At 51.1% G+C, this 21,141-nt stretch overlaps 1 protein-coding gene across 21 annotated transcripts; it reads right to left on the reverse strand.

The window, feature by feature from the left end:
- Positions 1 to 276: 276 nt before the first annotated feature.
- ADAMTSL2 (ADAMTS like 2) lies at positions 277 to 19,534 on the reverse strand. 21 transcript variants are annotated; one of them, XR_014936241.1, is made up of 20 exons: positions 19,152 to 19,503; positions 18,045 to 18,156; positions 17,294 to 17,436; positions 16,662 to 16,737; positions 16,216 to 16,318; positions 14,588 to 14,733; positions 14,366 to 14,489; positions 13,770 to 13,850; positions 12,707 to 12,882; positions 11,871 to 12,210; positions 10,811 to 11,192; positions 7,212 to 7,267; positions 6,913 to 7,016; positions 5,719 to 5,845; positions 5,135 to 5,348; positions 4,072 to 4,227; positions 3,319 to 3,489; positions 3,070 to 3,246; positions 1,981 to 2,125; positions 277 to 1,022 (listed from the first exon to the last, which is right to left on the reverse strand). XR_014936241.1 is itself a non-coding variant. In XM_015879325.3 (19 exons), exons 2-19 carry the CDS (start codon positions 18,153 to 18,155, stop codon positions 904 to 906), a joined length of 2,895 nt encoding a protein of 964 aa, XP_015734811.1. In that variant the 5' UTR covers position 18,156; positions 19,152 to 19,534; the 3' UTR covers positions 277 to 903. The 21 variants fall into 21 exon arrangements, 14 of the variants coding, with proteins under 14 accessions (XP_015734811.1, XP_085377335.1, XP_085377334.1 ...); XR_014936236.1 differs by lacking the exon at positions 7,212 to 7,267 and having other exon boundaries at positions 3,319 to 3,484; XR_014936237.1 differs by lacking the exons at positions 6,913 to 7,016; positions 7,212 to 7,267 and adding an exon at positions 7,498 to 7,614 and having other exon boundaries at positions 3,319 to 3,484.
- Between the last annotated feature and the right edge of the window lie 1,607 nt (positions 19,535 to 21,141).

Below are 21,141 nucleotides of genomic sequence, written 5' to 3' on the forward strand. Positions count from 1 at the left end.
CATGAACCCTACCCATAGGGATATGGAGCCATAACCACTGTCAGAGCCCCTTTTTTCACTAGTTCCCTACCAAACCTCTTTGCTTTCAGGCTCCTTTAGAAGCTTGCAGTCCTTAACCCTACACATCACCCCAAATCCCACCGCAAAAGGCCAGGAAGGACCCAACTCAGGGACTTTTCCTTACATCCAGGGCTGGGAGCTGCTTTTCTACCCCAGGAACAGGCCCAGCACCCAGCAACAACCACCCTCTACAAACTGAAGAATAAAACAAGATGCCACCATAAATATGACAACTTTATTAAAATATACATATGAGTACAAATTAATGATTACATGGATAAAGTTCACTGTCTGTAAACAAATATATTAAAAAAGAGCACGTCTTTTTTGTGATATAAAGTGCAGTTATGTTTCCATATTATATACAATATGCCAGCAACACAGGGGGTGGGGTGGGGTTTGTAAGGACTATGGCACTAAGATTTGGTTACAGGATAAAATCCTCTGAGAAAGTATACACCTACATATTACAAAAGAGGGCTTGGGCTTGAGTTCATTTAGTGAATGAGAATCTGCTTCCCACCATGTTAAATGTGAGAAAGCATTGGGGATAAATCAAGGAGGAGGTACTCGCCCCCTCCCCTCTGCTAGGGAACACACCAGTGCTTTCACTCCAATGGGTTTGTGCCCACCCCACACTTGCATAGGCAAAAGAAACCAAAGGACAAGACCTTGTGAAACCACGTGAATGGCTGCTGTTGGGGGAATCAAATATACACGATCCTATGTACAGCTCTGATAACCAATGTACAGCAGCTCTGAAAGCAAGCCGTGCCAGTGGAGTGAGGAAAGGAGCATCCATCCCCAACGCTCACCTGCAGGGCTCTGGGCCCCAGCCCCACACTAGGAGTGGGGTGTGCGGCAGGAGCGGCAGCAGGCTTTGCTATAGTACCAGTGGCTGCACAGGTTCACTTTGATGGCCAAAGCACAGTTGGTTCCTGCCTGGTCCTGGCAGCTGTCATCTGCAGGGGTGAGAAGAAAGGCATGGGTACAATACAACAATACAAGTCCATACAATCCCCTTCAGCACCACACACCGCCCACTGTGTGGCTGTGCAAAATATCACCCCACCTGTCCCCACTATGTCCCTAATACAAGGCAAAGCATCCCTGGAGAAGCCATGTGCTTTCTCCATGAATATCATCATCCAACCAAACCACGGTCCAAATTCCATCACACATGGCCTGACCCAGGGAGCCTCGCTTGGTCCCACTCCATAGCTCAGGCTCTTCCCTATGGAATAGAGCTACCCCAGAGATCACTGGAGCCAACAAGGGACCACTAGAACACACATCCAGCTCCCACCAGATTATTATTTCACTTTTAAGTTTGTAATTAAGTTGTAATTTTTGCATAGTATCCATAGGAAGCACAACAAGAACCTGCTCTGAGGGGATCATAGGAGGCCCCTCAAAACCCCACACCACATCCATGACCCACAGGGGAGGCAGAGCTGTCAGCAAAGGCACCAGGAGCTGCCCCAGGCTGCCTGCTGCCTTCCTGCTCTCCTCCAGCATTGGCCTTATTCTCAAATCCTATTAAAGAATTAGAACCGTGTGTTTGCTAAAGATCACAGGGGCTTTGAGCCAGCAGACGAGTCAGATAATGAGATAGTTACAAATCCCGCAGGACATTCGGAGACCAAAAATCATTAAAATAATGGCACAGACGAAAAACTTCCTAGACACGAGCTGGAATCACACAGAAGCACCACCCGAGTCAGCTCCCTGTAGCTCCCTTTTATTTTAAGGTCAGAGCACGTTGCTTGTGAGCTCTCCCCTTTATTTAATGGAGTCACATATAGAGACATACAACAGTACCAGCAGACAGTGCTGTCATTGGGGCATAGAGAGGGCAGATCCTAGGATGGCAGTGGAAAAATGAATGCTAAAGGGGTGCTGCTGAGGAGGGGGGCTTACCTGGGGGCTCAGTAGGGCAGGGCTGCAGGTCACAGGTCTGCTTGCCCACTGGCTTCACTAAAGGGTCGCAGCCACGGACAATGTCCTTCCCCTGGTAGCACTTGACATCCCGCATCCTCACACCGATGCCGCAGGTTTTGGTGCACTGGGGAACACAGAGCAGGGTGAGGTGAGAACAAAAAAAAACCAACACACTGGAGCAGATAGAGACAAGGGTAAGCACTGCCCCTCACTGAGCACTGTGTCTGCACACTGCACTGCTGGCCCCTCACTGCCTCACTGCTGCCAGAGGCATCAGACAGCTGCAGCAGACTGACTGCAATCCATGGACACGCTCCCACCCCTGGGGCTGCTCTCCTCCCTCCTCCTGCTGCACTCTGCAAAGGGCTACAGATGAGCTGTGTGGCTCAGACACTGCTTATTGCCATCGGGGGGACTGAGACCCCATAGCTTATAGGGTGCAGGCACTGGGTTTGGTGTCTGTGCAATGTGTCTAGGGGGCTTTGCAGAGCTCCCAGGCTGTGCTCGCTGCCTGCTGCCCTTTGGCCGCCTCTTCATGTGGGGATTACTGCAAGGTTTCTTGGGCTAATTATAGGCTGCCACGACAGTTTTCAAGACTAAACAAAATGAGCTCCAGGCGGACAAAAAGGACTGCAATGGGGAGCTCTTGTGGGGAGCTGGGATCAGCTCTGCAGCTTCACACAGAACTGGGGCATCCCACATCAGCCCAGTCTGTCCCCAGCATCACTCCCCAGTTTCCAGAGCCCCAGCTTGGCTTCCTGCCTACCTGCAAGGCAGCTGCACTGAAAAATCCATGTGCTGCTGGTAAAAGGGGGTAAAAATAAAAAGGAAAGAAAAAGCCAAAGCTAACCCCAAATTGCTCTTATTCCTGATCTGTGCAATGAAACAAGTCCCGTCTGCATTTTGTCAGAGCTGCTACAGCAAAAACAAAGGGGTCCCACTCTCTGTGCTCTTTTGCAAGGCTTCACCCAGCTCCATGGGGTATTTTTCAGGTGTGCAGCCCTAGGTACAAGGTCACACTCTCAAGGAAAGCATCTTCCCAGAGCAATCCCCTGCACCCCCACCTACCTCTGACCAAGGGGTGGTGTACCACTTGAAGCACGGCCGCTCGAAGCACGTCGTTTCCTCCACAGGCTTCTTGGCCACATCACAGTCAGAGGGGTTGTGAGTCTTGATCTTGCCATTGACAATCTCCAGGCAGAGCACAATCCTCTTCTTCACGCCCCGGCCGCACGTGGTGTTGCACTGCAGGGTTCCCCACCATAAGCATCCTCCATTGCCACCACCACCTCGCATCGCCCCATCCCCAGTCCTTACCCGCTCCCAGTCCTGTGCCAACCAGTGTGATGGGCAGTTCTTGTCCCCACAGGGATGGATGGCCAGTGGCTTTGTCTCCAGGTTGCACTGTGACTCCGGCACCACGCGCCCATCGCTGGTTTTGCAGTACACGTGTCGGATCATCCTGCCCTGCCCACAGCCACCGCTGCACTGAAACCACAGTGGACACAGCAGGCTATCAGTGCAGCCCCAGCTCCATGTCTAGGAAGCAACACCTGCATCCTCACCACCCACCTCATCCAGGGATGCTTGGGGTTGCAATAAGAAAGCAAATGCTTGCTTTGCTTCCTCCCCTGGGGAGCCAGTGCAACCCCATCACAGCAAAACTTAACACAGGCAGAAAGTGCCACAAACATGGAAACATGGGGCAGTTCTCAGAAAGACTGAGTCAGTGGCTCTGGATGTCCCCCCTTTGCTGCCATACACCTTGGGGGGGGGCAGCTGCCACTTCAGCAAAGATGTACGGAGCTTCACAGCATGGCTGCTGCCATGGAAACTGCTTATTTTTAGCCATAGGATAAAAGCTGGGTAAAAATAGCTTGGGACAGAAAGGGTCTCTGTAGCATCAGCATTCACGAAGGGAAAACAGGGTAAAAAAGGGGAAAAAGGGGTCATTTTCTGGGCTCTGAGCATCAGTACTGTCAAGGCCAGGACCACCAAACTCCAGTGCTGCCACTCGTCTAAAGCCACAGCAGGACACGAGTGGTGCCACCCACCCCTCCCCGGGCTCACCGGTCCCCAGTCAGACACTGTCCATTGACGGTCACAGGGCGGCCCAGTGCAGTTCTTCTCAGCCAGGGGTCGGGCACTGGCATCACACAGCTTCTCCTCCTCCGAGCAGCGGATGTCCCGCGTCACCACGCTGCGCTCACCACACCGTGCAGAGCACTGTTGGGGACAGAGGGGACACATAGTATGGGTATGGGGACATGGGAACTGGGAGATGCTTTTGAGGGTACTGCATTTTTAGCCTGGAACTCTCTATAAACGCATGATGAAACCACAGAGCTGAGGTTTTCATCCTGTGGATGAATTTGGCACCGTGCAGCCCAGTGACACTATTTAGAACCAGGGTTGAGTTACTGCAGTCCCCCGTGCACACGTTCGCTCGGTGCATGCTGTAAAAGAGGGAAGAGTGTCAACAGCACAGCGCTCAGAGGCACCGTGCTGATATGTTAATCCTCACATCTCCAAAACGTGCTTTTTTGGGGGTTTATTTCTCAAGCCAACTTGGCACCCGGCTTCAGATGTGATCCAAATTAGATTAGCTCTGCTGCTGGCTCAGAGCGAGCCGCTCCAGGGTTGTCTCAAGCAATCTGTCCCTGACACATGCTGGAGGTGCAGAGGGGTTTTGGTAAAATAAGCAGCTCTGGTTCTATCTGCCAGTCAAAATATAGCAAGAGCACGTGTGCAGGGAGCTTTGCTCTACTGGATTGGAAAGACAAAACATCCTGCAACAGCAGAATGGAGCAACCCTCCATCTGCAGCGTGATGGAAATGGCTCACCTGGCCTGAGGAGGGAAGGAGATGGGGAATGATGACCACGAATGGCTTTGGAAGGCTCTGGGAGGAAGGGGTTTCATTCATTCTGTATGGGTTTCATTCTCCTTGTGGTGTGGTGCAATGGGAGGTGAGGAAAAGGCACTAATGGCAACACCACTTCTAAGCCAACCCCATTCCCACTTCCCTGTGCACCAAAGGGGCAATGCACACCAGTCGCAGGGGGCAACACTGCTAAGGTTGTAACAGGTTCCCTTCCAATGGCCACAGGTCATTTCAAAGCCCCAGAGCTCACCTCTGACCACTCAGACATCTCCCACTGTGGCCCACAGGCCGGGTTCTTGCAGACTTTGCGCTCGTCGGGCCGGGTGATGTCAGCCGACTCACAGAGGTCACTGTAGACAGAGCTGTCAAAGCCAGGAGAGATCATCTTCCAGCAGCGCACAATGCGGAACTGGTAGCCCTCACCGCAGGTGCGGGAGCACTCACTCCAGCTGCTTGTCTCCCACCTGCAGGAGAGCAAGAGAAAGGATGCAGTCAGCAGGAAGCTGGAGGGTTGCAGGCAGCCTTTGGGGTGCTACAGTCAACCTCCAGGATCCAGGAACCACCTGATCTGGTTTTGAGCCTTAATGTGCAGAGCTCAGTGAGATCTTACACCCCAAAAAGCATAAACATCTCTGCTGTACTGGGGTGTGCACAAGTCATTCATTTCCACTCGCAACCACAATCCAAATCATGCTTTTCTGGATAAAAAGCCGCATCAGAAGGGATTCCAGCACACGTTTCCATCCCTGCCAACATCTCACACTTCACCCTGGCCACAAGCAAACCTCAGTCCTGTTTAGGATGCCAAAGACAGCAGAGGGATGGGTCCCATACCTTGGCTGGCACTCTCTCCCAGCACAGAACTCGTGGACGGGCTCAGGGCGGGTCATGGCATCACAGTACGTATCATCCACTTCAATCCCATCATAGCGAACACACATAGCATATGTGGACATCACCCCTAGTTTTAAACAGAATACACATACAAATATCTTTTAAGTTATGTCTATAGCTGCATTTTCCAAAGCTTCCTCCTGAAGGAAAGCAGCGAACCAGTCTTTCTGCCCACAGGGAGGATGCTGGCGAGCAAGAAGGGCCATGGTGGCCACCAGAGCCAATCTAAGCAAAGGTTGAGGCTGGAAGTGGGTCCAGCCATCGTGCTTAGCACCAGTAACAACACGCAACCATTGTGTTCACATACAAAATGCTCAGGGTCTGCTGGGCTGTTCCCCACTTTCAGGCTGGTGGATGGAGGTGACATGGAAACAGTTCCCAACCCATCCCAACCGTCTCCATGTCACCTCCAGTGCTGGCCTAAAGAGAGCCTGGCTGCAGCCTAGCCTAGGGGACAGAACGCTATCTAGTCTTTCCCTGGCTTTTGGGGACCAGCAGGCTGCTCTGGCTGCAGGTAACTGCAGATGCAGCTCTCAGGAACATATGACTTGTGTGAAACTGAAAAGACATCTACAGCTCTTAACACTGCATGGTTCCTTTGCAATGCGTCACTAGGAAAAGGTTACTTAAAATTTGCTTTTCCTGTTAAGCCTCCCCCTGCTCACTGCAAACTGGGCATCCCTGGGTTGCAGTCTCCTCTTCTCCCCTTCCTTCTAATGTCAGAAGCCCCATAGTGTCAGGATTATTCCTGAGACCACATTGGTGAGTGATGAGGCACAGTGGGACAGAGCAGGGTCCCTCCCTTTGCCTGGGGGCCAAGGAGGAGGGAAAGCAGTGTCCTGGGGACAAAAAGGAAGGAATTTAAGAACCAGAGGGCATGCTTGTCTCTGTTCCAGGCTCAGTGTCACAGCTGAGATGAGACACGGTGGCAGGAGCCTGGCAGCAAAGGTTTCAATCTGTTACAACTGCTCAGGTTGAAGGAGCCAAAACCCAGCACGAGCACCAAGACCCTGCAGGGCTGGTAAATGCTACGTGGGGCTGAAAGATGGAGAAATCCCCTGTGCATCACCAGCTCCTTCCCATCCCTACCAGATGTAGCGCGACTCACACGGCTGGGGCTGTTCTCGTAACTACCTGTGGTGCATGTAGAGCTGCAGGGTTCATGGGAGGAAAGCTTCCACCTGTACATGTCAGCAGCACTCACACCTTGGCCCTTTCTTAACAACTTCAATCTGTTTCTAGCAACAAGCACAAAAAAGAATAAAATAACATAGTGTTTACAAGGAGAGCCGTGATATGCCACGTCAGAGAGACACATCTGCGAGCAGGTCGGGTTTGGGAGGGGATTAGCTTTGTTTTGTCGGTTGGGTTTGGTTGCTCTGATTTTTGGGGTTTTGTTGGTTTGAATTGTTTCATTTCGTTTCACAACATACCTGTCCTGAGCCCCAAGTAGAATCCCCAGCCCGGTTAGAGGCAGAGCTTCCACTGTCTAGAAATAGAGAGAATGGGATAAAAATACCCACAAGTAGAAACAGTTCAGAATTTCACAAAAAAGTTTGCATTTTCTGCTCAAAATACACCTGGCCCTCGGCGTACAGAGGCTAAAGGTGCAGCATCTCTTCCCGGCGCTGCTGGGTTTGGGCTGCTCCCAGCTCCTGCCTCGGGGTCTCAGCAGCCTGACGCTTTGCTTTGGGACACGAAGGCATGCCGCTCGCCTACCTGCTGCCTCGGCCACTCTCGCTGGGTTGTTTTGGTTTGGATGCATGAATCGCATCGCTCACGTTCACGCTACGGTCAAACGCGTAACGCCATTGGGGAAGGGAGAACAGATTCAGCCTGGTGTGTGAAAAAGCAGCATCAAACCAAGAACGGCTTCTCCCAGTTCAGTGCGTCGTACATCCCAGTATGTTGTAACACGTCAGGGATACGGCACCTTCCCAACAGAAGGCTTCGGTTCTCAGACCTTTGTCCAGACCCTGGAGGTGCCTATGCTGATTGGAACAGGGGACAAGGTTGTATCCTGACATCCAGCTGTCTCTGGCCTGGCAAGATACACAGCTTTATGATTTCTAGGCAGCAGAAGCTCTGGGATTGCCTTATTTAGTTGTTCATAAGTTCACGTCCAGCCTATCCAATCCACTCTGACACTGAGAATCCAAACGTTCCCTTCCAGACCCACCCTCCTTCCAGTGATCCTCCAGGAGGATTACACACAGTTCTCCTTTCCCCTGGTGGCTTTGCCTTTCATTTTGGCAAAACAGTCATTTCCTGCATTCAAAAGGGAACTAAAACCAAACATGGCTATTTTTGCCCCCTCCCCTCCCAAGCCATTCCCCCCCACCCCCCAAATAACCACTTGCTATACGTAGGTGCTTCATCTTGCCAAGCAGCTCTGCTACCACCAGCCCTGACACAGCCACCAGGACAGCATTCAGAAAGAGCCATGGGAACAGACATCTGGGTTTTATGTTGCCTGGAAAAAGGACTGGGACCACATTTCTCTGCTCTAAGGCACCAATACCAACACCACATTGCCCTGGGATTGAGGCATCCATCCCAGCTTCACAAGGGGAAAATAAGAGGGCAGAAAATCCATCAGCACTGCCCCTTAAATGTGATCCTAAAGAGCATCTATGTATTATGAGGTCGCAGGGATAAGTTCTTTCTGGATAAGCCAGACATTTGGTCACAGGTCAGTGCTCAGCTCTCATCATTTCCAGCAAAGACAAAACATGTTTTTGCTCTCCAAATGCCAACAGCAGCACATCATCCTACAAACAACATGGGTGGGTTTTTCTTTCCTATTTATTACAAGCACTGTGATTATGTTTTCTTCCATGCCTGCACTTCACTTCTGCTTTTCATGCAGAAGCAGCACCAGGCTATTAGTGCCAGGTGCAGGTCAGCCCTTGCTGCTGCTTTCTAGTGAATCTCTTTCAGGGGGCAGCAGAAACAAACACCCCTTTTGGCAGCAGCTGGTGCTCCGGCTGCCTGTCCTCCTAAAGCCAGCCCTGTAGGAGGAGAAGAAATCCAGCTGAAGAGAACTCCTGGAGCACAACAAGCTCCTGCAGGAGAAACAGGTCTGGCCCCCATGCTACATCCTGCACACCTCACACTCCAGCATCCTGCCCATGGTTGGTGGGATGGGGAGCAAGACCCCATACTCTGCTTTCACATTTTGTTTCTATACACGTGCTCCACAGGATAGCACAAGTTGCTAAGGGACTTTCTGAATGGCTGGAGGGTGAGGCCCTGTGAAATAAAGCACTTTATCAGCTGTTATCATTTAGATGTGAACAATTTGTTTCATTCCAAAGAGTGGTGGGAAGAGGTAACATTGCAGAGCAGAGCCAAGGGAGGAATGGGAAGAAAAGCACAATTCCTGGTACTTCCCCTTAATAGATTTAAATCCCTGAGCTGTGCCTCTGCATCTCTGATAGAGATGGTTGAGGATAATGGGAAGAGAGTTGTTGGCTTGCTTTAACTGCACTCAAGGCACTGACAGTCTTTTGGGGGCTATCCTGCAATAGTCACATTGCTCAGCATTTCAATGCACATGCAGTTCCTCCTGGAAAGCATCAGTCCCATTCAACAACTCCTGGAACAGAAGCATAGGTTACAGGGTGCTGCCCAAGGCCACCCAGAGAGGGTGCAGGGAGCAGGAGTGGTTCCTGCTCACCCCAGAGAGCAGCACTGCAGGGAGCTGAGGCGCTGCCCTCACTTGTCAGAGTGCTAACAGAGTGCTTGCTTTGGCAGCAGAGACAGGGTTTCCAAGCCAAGCCACAAGAAGAGATGATAGACAAGCCCGTGGCAATGTGTAAGTGTTCTTATCATTAAGAAGTCTGTTGATATGTTTGGCTGCATGGACATTTTCTTTAGCATAAGCTAGCATAAGGTCTAGATAAATACAGCTAACTATAACCAGAGAGCATTTGTGCAGTGCTTTTCATCTCCTGGAGTTCAGCATCCCAACCCACATTTTAGCAGCAGGAACTGGGCAAGAGGACTGAAGTAGCACAGAAAGGAGCTGTGCACACAACCGAGCCAGGAGGGACCCAAACTCATGGCTGTGCCTGTAAGACCTGAATGGCCCCCAGGGCCCCGTCTCAGCCCAAGCGTTCTAGGGAATGCTCTCATCTGTGGCCTCAAGCAAGGTCTGCAATAACTGCTCTGCCCCATGCTGGGAACATGCTGCTGAGAGCCCTGGGGCACCTCAAGAGGTGTCCTCATGTCCACATTTAGGAAGTACTGTCCTGAGACTTTCACACAGCCTTGTCCAAGTGAATTATGCTGTTATGCTGTTAGAGACAGATTACACTTCCTTTTTAAGCTTCCCCCATTGCACTTTTTGTAATGCTACCACTCAAATCCAGCCATCAAAGGGATCCTGAAGTGCCAGTTCTATTATCAACCACTTTAAGCTGCCAACTGAGTGCTTTTGAAGTTCTTATCAGTGCAGTGATTAATTGCACTGTTTCTTCCTCCATTAAGGCAACAAAGCCAGGCTATTTCTGTAGGCCCTGCACAAAAGCCTTTGCTCTGCTGTGCTTCTCCAGCAGCAGAGAAGCAGCAGGATCAGCCCAGAGGAGGAGGACCGTGGGTAGGAGTCAATGGAGTGCATAGAAAGGGCCCAGGATCAACTTCTGCTGCATCAGAACTAGGAGAAGGGTACCCAGGGAAATCAAAGGGGGACATCAAGACTAAAGGAGTTTCATTTGTTTTTATAAGCTCTGATGATGTGCTATGACAGAGCAATAGACAAGCTGACAGCCATCAGCGTGGCCCCACCAACAGACCCAATGAGGAGGGCAAATTTTCCTCTTGCTCAGAGTCTCTCAGCTTTCTACTCAAACCCTTGGCCCTTCCTTTCAAGTCAATCCCTAGTAGGAAGCTTTTGTGACATCCTACTCCCACTTACCTTCTGGCTTCCAAAGAAGGATACAAATTATGCAACGGGTCTGCATTGAGTACAGCGCTATTGTGAGTTGAGAATAACACTAAATAGGATTGACTATAAAGATATGTCTCCTACCTTGCTTTGTGGGTTCTGTTCCCTTGAGAGCCGGTCATGGTGACAGTGGCATTTGAAAACGGTGTCTCCGCAGATGAATTGCTGGCTTTGCCATTGCTCAGCTCCATGTAGGTGCCATTGATGGTATAGGTCACAACGCCATCAGTGTCCTCATAGTCAACATAGAGGCTGTCAATGTGGGACCCCATGGAATTGATTGGGTCTCCCTGGGCAAAGATGCTGTTCATGGTCATGTTAAGCACCAACTCCTTCGAGTCAGAGTCCTTGTCCAGCAGCTTGTCTGTGATGGCATTCTCTGAAAGGAATTCCCTGGAGGTGAACCTGGGGTCGAAGTCTCTGTCGTCATGGTCTGTCTGGTAAGTAGACCTGGTTACGTTTGAATCTAGATTGGAGCCAACAGGGGAAACAATAGTGACAACCACAAAATGCACTTGGGCTGAGAGGCAAAAGCAGCCCCGAGCAGCAGGGATACACCAGAGCCTGAGCAGCCACATCAGGGGCAAGTGGAAGAAGTAGGGGTCTTGGGAAGGAATCCTTGGAGCTGCACCCACTTGGAAAGAACCCACAGCTCCCTGTGGACCTCATCTTGCATTTGTGTGGCCCAAGGAGGAGAGCCCAGCACACAGCAGCAGGGTCCCAAGCAATAGAAGAGGTAAGAATGGTGCCCAATGATCCCAAGCCCACAAGCCATGCAGGGAAGGCCCCCAGGGCAGCTTGGTAATGGGATACCCAAGGGACTGGGGTGGAGAGGAGCTTGTTGGCACTGTGGAAGAGTGGAAAGTGAGAAGGGAGATTGTGATGGGAGACTGGCACACCTAGAGCTCCCTCCCTCCAGCATTATGCAAAGCACCACGGGCCATCAATGGGAGAGCTTATCCATGGCATCCCCCACCCACCAGAAACCAGAACCTGAAGGGCAAAGAGGATTTATGAGCAGAGATGTTTTAAAGAACTTTCCAAGGTTTCCAAACAAAACAGCAGGATCACTAGAGTGGAGAAACACTCTGTTTCTAACAAGAGCTCTGAGAGCAGTACACTGAGGCCCAAGTCTCCTCCTTACCTTTGGGTTGTTTGCCCTTCAGTTTTGGCTCACAGTCAATTGTTTCTGCTCTTTCATAGACCTCATTGGTTTCCTGACCTTTGCTCAAGTTTAAATCTTCCTCCGTCTCCTGTCTTCCAAACACCTGGTTCTCCAAGTCTATCCTTTCCCTGGAGATTTTCCCAAAATAGGTTGCGTTGTGTTGGATAAAACCCAATGGCACGTCTCCATCAAACTCCCTGCTTTCTTCGCTATCTGACTCAGAAAAGGTGTAGTAGATGGGCTGGAGATTTGAGTGTGGCTTCCTCAAGAGAGTGTATTCAAACGTGATGGATGGATTTTTGCCATTTTGATTCCAGACCTAGCAAACATGACATTATTAACGGATGTGGTGAATATAAGGCATGCAAAGTTTGTGATTCATCTTGGACTTGACAGTTGGCGAGTATCTACCTCACTGTTTCCAATCTGCTTTCCATCACATTGCCAGCTTCACGCAATTGAAACCCAACACAGTTTTCCAAGGGTTAGTACGCAACATGCAGCTTTACAAGCAGCTCCTTCCCCATCAGCTGAGCAACCACTGAGGCATAGGAGAGCCATCTTGGAGGTTACTGTCCACATGCACAAGCTTTTTTTTTGGGCATTACAGGGAATGAGGGGCAAGAGATCAGATAACCACCCCTTCTGTTTCAGGCAAGCCCATGGACACAAGGAAGATGGCAGGGTCCCACTGGCTGACTGCACAGAAGCAAAGTAAATGACTGGTTCTAGATGGTTTGCCCCTTCTTCCACCCAACACAGCTTCCCCCTTCCCCATCACCCCAGTCTTACAGTCCTGAGAAGCCAAAGCTCACCATTATGTTCAATCCTTGATTTGTTGGTCCTTGTGCAACAATATACTCTATGCCAGTCTCATAGACGTCCATGGGCCGGCGGTACTTGAACACTGTGCCTGCAATGTTGAAGTTCTTTGGGCTGTCAACTTTGTAATTCCCATTGAAGAAATAGTACCCAGCTTCATCAGCCACAGCTTAAGACAAGAAAAGCAAAACAAAATCAGTTCCAAAGTCGACATGTAACGTTGCCATTTGTTTGCTCACGGTATGAAGTTACTGGAGTGTTATAGTAATGAGATGTGTTTTCTCTCACACTATAATGCATTTGTCAGGTGCTGTGCTCCCCACATGCATCCTGCAGGTACATGCCCAGAACCCTGGGCTATACTTTCCTCTACAGTGCAAGCTCTCAGACACGTCAACTGACAGCACCAGCAGAGCATAAGCACAAAACAAGAACAGCTCTGCAGGCAACAAGCATACTGCCAGAGGCTACAGATGGAGATGCCTTTCCAGGAGCCCTGAGCTGACCACATCTCACCCATCTCTGTCTCAGGGCTCATCCAAAGCTATCCAGGACCTGTCCTTAATAAAGCCCTTTTGCTCAAACCCTCTTGTGCATGGCCACAAGCCTCTGAGGCAGCATGACAGCAAACACGTACCTCCATTGAACAAGCCCATGTTTTCATACAACCCCATAGAACAGCTCTGCCCTCTTCAAGATCAGCCTATGAGCCATCCCCATGGTGCTGCTGTCAGGTGGCCATTGCACAATGCCCAAGCCAGGAGAGACTGAGGGCATCACAGGAGAGGTGAGGTCACTTGATTGTCATCTGGCACCAGCCTATTCAAACTGCACTGCAGCAGCAATGACAGCGACCAGCAGTTCTGCACTAAAGCAATCAGAAAGCAGAAATACACAGCCCAGGTGTTCAGGCTGAAGCGAGGAGAAATGCACGGCTGCGATTCACACTAGTGGGTTTGGCTCATGCCTGCAACAAAGCTACATTCATACAGACACTGAAAAGAATATCTGCTAGCACACAAGCATTCTAGGGAAGTACCAAGAAGTTATACACACCCAGAACATCTGCAGATTTTTTCCGTTCCACTATCTGGATATCCCTTGCTCCAGCAGGAATGTGCGTTACCAAGGAATAGCCTATGGGAAACTACAGATTAATGAAAGGAGAACTTCATAATGAGTTACCTGAACACAGCACTCAGCAGACAACAGTGTCATTTGTGAGCAAATGGGACAAATCCTGCTCACTCTGTCTCCAAAGAGCATTACTCGTGCCTGAATCGGGGTTGCTGTATTTGAGACTAGTAGGTTCTATTGCTTTACACTTATTTTGGAAATCCTGATCTTTCAAAAACATCCTGGTTTCCTGTTATTACAGTGCATTTATTTCTAGATTTATCGGGTCACGGATAAGCAAACAACCCTCTTGCATAACCACGCTGCTCCATTCAGAGAGCTCAGATTCCTGAGAAGGGTCATGGAAAGGAACTGTTTTGGCAGAAGGGTTTCCCTGCCCAAATCTACAAGTGAATCAGCAGAGAGGACACATGGGAAAAGGTGACAGAGGACACTCAGTGGGAGCTTGAAGCAGTTTGCTAAAGAAACAACCACTGTTAGAAACAAATAAAGCAAAGGGACCCTTGGAGCCTTACCCAGATGAGCGTTTCCTTTCCGGTAACTCCCCGTTACATGAGTACAGCTGCTCCCATCTCCTTGGCAAACTCCACATTTATCCAAGGTGTGGGTGGAAAACAGAATGCCATCGCAGCCAATTGGCTAGAAAAGGCACAGAGTACTGCGGGTCAGGCAAATATTGCACCTCTTGTACCACTCTGAATGCTACTAACAATATTTTTGCTATAATGTTTAACAACCTCACATTTTCCAGACACGCAAACCCCTCGGAAATCAGTGTATTTGCAGGATGTTCCATCCCGAGCCTGTACCATTAATTGTCTCTGACCATCCACAGTGGTGCAATGGAGGTCACAGGGCTTGCTAGAAATGTGAACATAGTCATCTAAGGGGAAAGGATATAGAGACACATTCAAAACAGCAGAAACACAATAACTTTCATCCTACCAACGTCAATGAATCTCTGCCAAGCTAAACAACAGCAGCAGCAATACAAATTGCACAGCAGCCAGCGCTGCAGGAGCCACAGCCTCTTGTGCCTGCAGGTTGGACAGGAGACTGTGCTCCTGGCAGCCTGCTGCTGCTGCAAGCCTTTGCACAGCTCCAGTGCTGGAATGAGATGCACCTGCTGCTGGCCAAGGTACCACCAGCATCACAGCCACTGTGCTGTGCAAGGGCTTGCAGCCACATAATATATACAACACATATTCACATATCAATATTTAATACATACATCTGTTGTTAGAAATAGACATACAAGACTATTCAAGACCACATCAGCTTGTAACTCAAGATCTCTCCCATCGAGTTGGGCTCAGTTTGCCCCTTGCTTTCTGCAGATGCTTTACAATACCCACAGGAAGCAAGAGACAAATCCATGCATGCAGCAGAGCCCCGTGCCAAGCGTTGCACTCCACAAGGAGGGAGCAGTGATATACCCACTGGCCCAAGACAGCATCAATGGCAAAACATTATCCTGCCAATCCCCCAGGAGACACGTGAGCGCCTGCTAAAAAACAAAACAATTCACTGTCACTATTCTGGTGAATCATCATCATCTTGAAGGGTGAATATGGTCAGAGAAATTGTCACCTTGCCATAGGAGTGGGACAAGGCCAAGCAGAGTTAACCACATCCCAGCACACAGCCCTGCCATGGGGATGCTGACAGGGGCTGGTGTCACTCAAAGGAAGGCAACAAGGAATATAATGAAGCATTCAATATGGGTGAATATCTACAGGCATCCAAGCAAGAAAATTCTGCTATATCTTCTATTTTCAGACACTTAAGTTCCCAAGGAGAATCCCAGTATGCCCAGGAACTGGCTGGGATTTTTCTTACAACTTGGTTTCAGTGGGAGTTAAGTGCCTAAAAATACACTTAAAGTACACATACCCCAGTCTGACTCCTCAATTATCCCTGCAGTTTTGTGACGCTCACCCCAGATGACCGAACTGACTCCATCTGGGTGACATCTGGCAGAGCCCACACATTGTGTGGGAGCAAGCAAATGTCACAGGAACGCACTGCAGCCAACAGCAGCCCCAGCTCACCACACACTGGGTGAGGTAGATGCTCCCTGCCAGCACAGAGCATCACCCCATGTCATCATCCTCCAGCCTGCCTTCCTTGGGAGCAGTGACCAAAACAGGCTGGAGGATACTGTCATAAATATGCTTTGTTACTTTATTATTAAGTAACCCCACAGCTGAAAAACCCCCTTTGAACCTGGGAGGCAGCTGATTGTGTCCCTGAAAAAAATCACTTTAAAAACAGCAGAGGAGGAGCCTTCCTGCAGTCTATAGCATCATAACTATCAAAATACCTTGGCTAAGCACAATGAAACACACAAAGAATGTCTTGTTACCAGGGTATAAAGGTTTCCATTGATATGTTCTTCCATTATACACATGGGAGTTAAAGGATGAACACTGCTCCTCTCGAAAGCTCCTTCCGTTTGCAGGGCACTCCTAGAATGGGATGCATTAACATCCTGATGAAAATCAAATGTGGGAGAGGCTCCTGATACAGCACCCCCTGCAAGGAGCACTTCTTCCATCACCTGCCCCATCCAGAGCCACATCCTCCTCCTCCCACTGCAGAGACAGCCAGGGAAACCCCAAGGCAGATGGCATAAGAAGGACCCCACTGAGTTTTACAGCCCCCAACACCAGGGATAGCAGCCAGAGAAGGGAACTCCAGCTGCTAGAGGGGCAATACAGGGGTTGGCTGCAGGATAAGCAGCACCTCCACTCCAAGGGGCTTCCCAGTTTTTCCATCAAATGTCTCCAGTGAGAAAAAGGATATCCTTACTTGTACTTTGCAGAGCTGATATCTTTTGGATGTTCCAGTGCAAGTTTTATTAGCCAGCCCACTCACTGACTTTCGTCTGAATAAAGAAATAATGGTTAGACAGGGGTCAGAAACATCTTTTTTTCCCCCCCTCCCAAAGGAGTCATTGTTCCCTGCTTCTTCAAGACCTGCACCCACATAGCAAAGCCACACCTAAAGGAAAAACCTTGGGGCCAGCACAGAGCATCTCAGCTCCCAGATAACAGTGACAGGGCAAGAGGTGATGGCCCCACACAGTGCCAGGGGAGGATCATGTTGGATATCAGGAAACATTGCAGTGATGCAGTGGCACAGCTACCCAAGGAGTGGAAGAGTCACCATCCCTGCAGGTGCTCCATGGTGGCACTGAGGCACAGTGGGCATGGTGGGGTGGGTTGAGGTGGGGGATCTTAGTGATCCTTCCCATTCTTAATGATTCTTTTACTAATGGGGAAGATGCAGCCCCTCACAACACCATGCTCCAGCCACACTCACCTTCTGCTCACATAGGGTTTGCCAACTGACCCCTCTCTACTTGCACTCACCCACTGAGCAATGACCTGGACCAGACCCACTCCCAGTGGGCACACACTGGGGTCTTCCCACCCACATACCTCTGCCGCAGGCAGTGCCTCTCCTGGGACTTAACACCTCCACCACAGCTCCTTGTGCACGCCGTCCACTTGGTCCACTCACCCCACCAGTATGCGGTGACATCTGCACCCTCCTCCAAGCTGTTGGAGGTCTGAGGCAGGTCCTGAAAGCACAAGGGGAGGGTTAGGAGAGAAGCAACATTCAGTACTCATTGCAGAGCCCATCCAGCCCTGCTCAGCCTTCACCGTGACATCCCAGGGCATTTTCTTCCCATCTGAGGTCAAGTCTGGGATTCCCATTCTTGCAAGAAATTCTGCTTTCTCAATTGTGTTTTCATTACAAATTGGAATGAAACTGCAATATTTGGGATTCCTCAGGAAAGGAAATGTTCATTGTTTAGCCCGGTTGGCAAAACCGAGCTCCCATACAACCCACAAGTTCTGGCTCTCGCTCCACCACAAAAGCAGAGAGCTGATGAGCTGGTGGCAGCTGAGAGCTGAAGCAAAGCCCTGCAGAGCCACCCCACAGAGGTACAGCACACCCACAGCAGGCTGCACAAGCCCAGGTGCTCCCATTATAAAGACCAAAGGGTTTGTCACTTCAGGAGGATCCCTTACCATCCCCCCCCCCCCACTGGTGTGACCCACACTCTGGGCACTATAAGCTGCTCCAGAAGCAGCATCACCACCACACACAGATACTACAGAGGTTCCCATCCCTTTCCCAACCCCAAGACATTCACTAGAGACCTCCTAGTAAGGTGACACTTACCTGAGCTATCACAAAGGCCACATTGCCCACAACGAGAAGGGCCAGGGCAGCCCTCAGCCAGGACCACATACTGACAGAGTCACTGCTCCACCTCCACCTGAGCATCTTCATCCTACGGAGCAACCACGCCGTGCTGAGCAAGACCCCATGCAGCCCTATGGGAGGACCCCCACCACCAGTGACTGCAAGGGCTTGATCCAGAGGTGGTACCTAATTAAAGGAAACATCAACATGGCACAGGCTCCCATCCCATCTCAGCTGCTATCTGCCAAGCCAACAGCAATTATGTTTCCTTCTCATTTATTCTACTCTAATTCTCTGCTATTTCTTGAAGCCTGCTCTTACAGAGAAGAAACCACATGCATCTGGAGTGCAGAAACACAGCATCCTGACCGTCAGCCTTCCATCCCTTTCACAAAGGGAATAACCCAGAATGGCATTTTCTTCATTAAAACCCAGCTCAAAGCCACAACACTGCGAGAGCCAGAAACAGGCAGGCTTCAGGAAGTCATGCTTCCAAGCAATCAGCTCGTGTCTGCAAGAAAAAGCGGTGTAGTAAGTTAGCAACGTATGCTAACTCCCCTTGAAGGGCAACTAGGTAATGCCTTTGGGAAACGGGGAGGTGGAAGAGAGGCTGCAGAGCAGCAGCATAGAGGCTTCCCTGCTCCTTCTGCTTGCTGCAATGGCTCTCATGCAGCTGTGGAAGCGCAGACGTGCTGGCAGTGCCTGCACAGCTGTGGGATCTGCCTCTAACAGATCCCTATCGGGGCTCCCGGCCCCCAGCTCAGCTCCACTCTCGCCCCACGCAGAGCTCCAGGGCACAGACGCGTTCCAAATCGCGGATCCATTGATTAATTGAAGCGCAGAGCTCTTGGCCCGGGATGCCGGGGACAGGTGGCTGAGCTTTGCCTTACACTTGGTTTTCATTAAGGCTTCCAGACACATCTGATTCCAAGCCAATAAAAGAGCTTGCTCAGAGTTTATCCTAGAACCAGCGAAAGAGCTTCACGCTTAAATAAAAGAAGGGGAAAATACAAGAAGGGCGAAGGGGGGGGAGAAGCCACCAGCAAGCACTTCGGAACCGGGAGAGAAGGAAAACATACAGACCTGCATACAGACCCGCCCGCCGCAATGGGATACGGTCGGACGAGCGCCGTCCTCACCGGGACGGCGGGGACCCCTCGGACCGGGCCGGGCGATGCAGCGGAGACGGTATCGGTACCGGAGCAGAGACGGCAGCCGCTCCCTCCGACTTCAAAGCGCTGCCGGGCGCCGGGCTCGCAGCGAGGAGGAGCCGCAGTGGCTCCCCCCAGCCCGCGCCTGCCGCTCTTATAGCGAGGGGGGAAGCGGGGCGGGGGGAGCGAGCGGAATTCACACCTCTCGGCCCGGGATGCCCCCACCCCGGTTAACCCCTCGCCTCCCCCGGCGCCGGCCCGCGGCCGCCAGCCGGTTTCCTGGTTTCCTGCGGGGAGGCCGGGCGGGGGTTGGAAGGGGGGGGATGAGGCGGCACGCATGCGTCCCCACCTCAGCTCTTTTCAACTCCCCCCCCCCTCGGCCGGGGCTATGGATGGGCTTCCCGGCTGGAACGGGGTTTTCTACTGCAAAAAGAGAATGAAATTCCCGTAAGCTGCGTGTTCGGTGCGGTTTGTTGGAAATCAGCGCTGTTCGCTCTTGCTTCTGCCACACCAAAGAAAGGAGATGGGAATAAGGTGGCCTCGATGCACAGCCCCCCCCCTCCGGCTCGGTGACAGCCGCGCACGTGTCGTGTCTGCTCGGCATGGGGCAGAGCGGAGCTAGAGGAGCACAGCAGCACGTGGGTACGTGATGTATGGAACCCAGGCACGGCACACGGGCTGTGTTCCCTGGGCTCAGTGTGGCCGATGACACAGTGACATGTGGCTGTGTTCACATTCCCTGCACGCACAGTGGGGACATCTCATTGTAGAACACACCTGAAGGATGTCATCCAGCTCCCGGATCCGAGGGGAGCTTTGTCTGCACCCCACACCGGGACCACTGGTGTCCTGGATATTGTGGTTATCAAACACCAGCAGCTCCAGGGCTGTGAGGCTGGGGGTACATCTGTGCCTGCCCCTCGGTCCATCACCTAGAGCCACTAACATGGGGCATGGGGTGCAGAACCTCCCAGGAGCAGCCAGAACTCTTGTCCTTGTGAATTTGGACTCAGGGATGGCAGTGAGGAGCTGAGGAATCTGTCCCAAAAAATTTACATGGGAAATGAAGTCTCCTTTTTCTGTTTGGCTAAACGTCTGCCAGCCTGTTTTAATTCATCCAGCCGGGTTGATTTGCAACTTTGAGTTTTCCATCTGTTGGCTGTGACCAGGACACTGGGAAAATTTAGCACTTGAGTTCACCCAGCTTCTGCGTTTCAAAATATCCCAGCCCGAGACACGCAGGAGGAAACCCTTTCCGTTTCGGAACAACCAGGAGGGAAAAGTCTGAACATGAGAGATTTAAACAGCATCAAAATATTTCACATTGAAGACGCCAGCTCAGCCCAGCTCTATGTGAACTGCTGTGCGCTCAGGGCTTGTCCAGAGCCTGCACCCTGCGGGTGGGACCCCAACCCAGCGGGACCCCAACCCAGTGGGATCCTAACCCTGAATGACCCCATCTTGTTACAGTGACACTCAGAGCTGGGGAGCGCTGGGGTGAGGGGCAGCTGTCCCCATTCAGGCGCTGGAGCTGCCAGCAGCAGGCGAGACGATTTCGGTCTCCGTGCTTCACCAAAAGTCCACTAAAGCCAAAGGATTTCTTTTTTTTTTTCTTTCTTTTTTACTTTTTTCTTTACGAAACACTTGAGATGACTCAGCGGTTTCTGACGCAATCCCCGTTTCATCGGAAAATTCCTAACCAGCTCCTAGTGGCAACTGATCGCTCCCATAAATCACGCCGTGTTATCCCTGGCCGCAGCAGAGCGGCTTACGCAGCCCCGGCCCCTCTGCGTGAAATCAGCAGGATCGATGCCATCGCGTCACCGGGAGCAAAACCAGCCCTGAAAGCAAAACGAGGCACAGAGCGGATCCAAAACACCACCCCAAAGCCGGGGTACGCGGTGCTGCTGCCGAGGCTGCCG

Source organism: Coturnix japonica, chromosome 21 (assembly GCF_054131305.1).
Source record: "Coturnix japonica strain WE chromosome 21, WE-NBRP24, whole genome shotgun sequence".
In the NCBI taxonomy this organism is placed as follows: domain Eukaryota; kingdom Metazoa; phylum Chordata; class Aves; order Galliformes; family Phasianidae; genus Coturnix; species Coturnix japonica.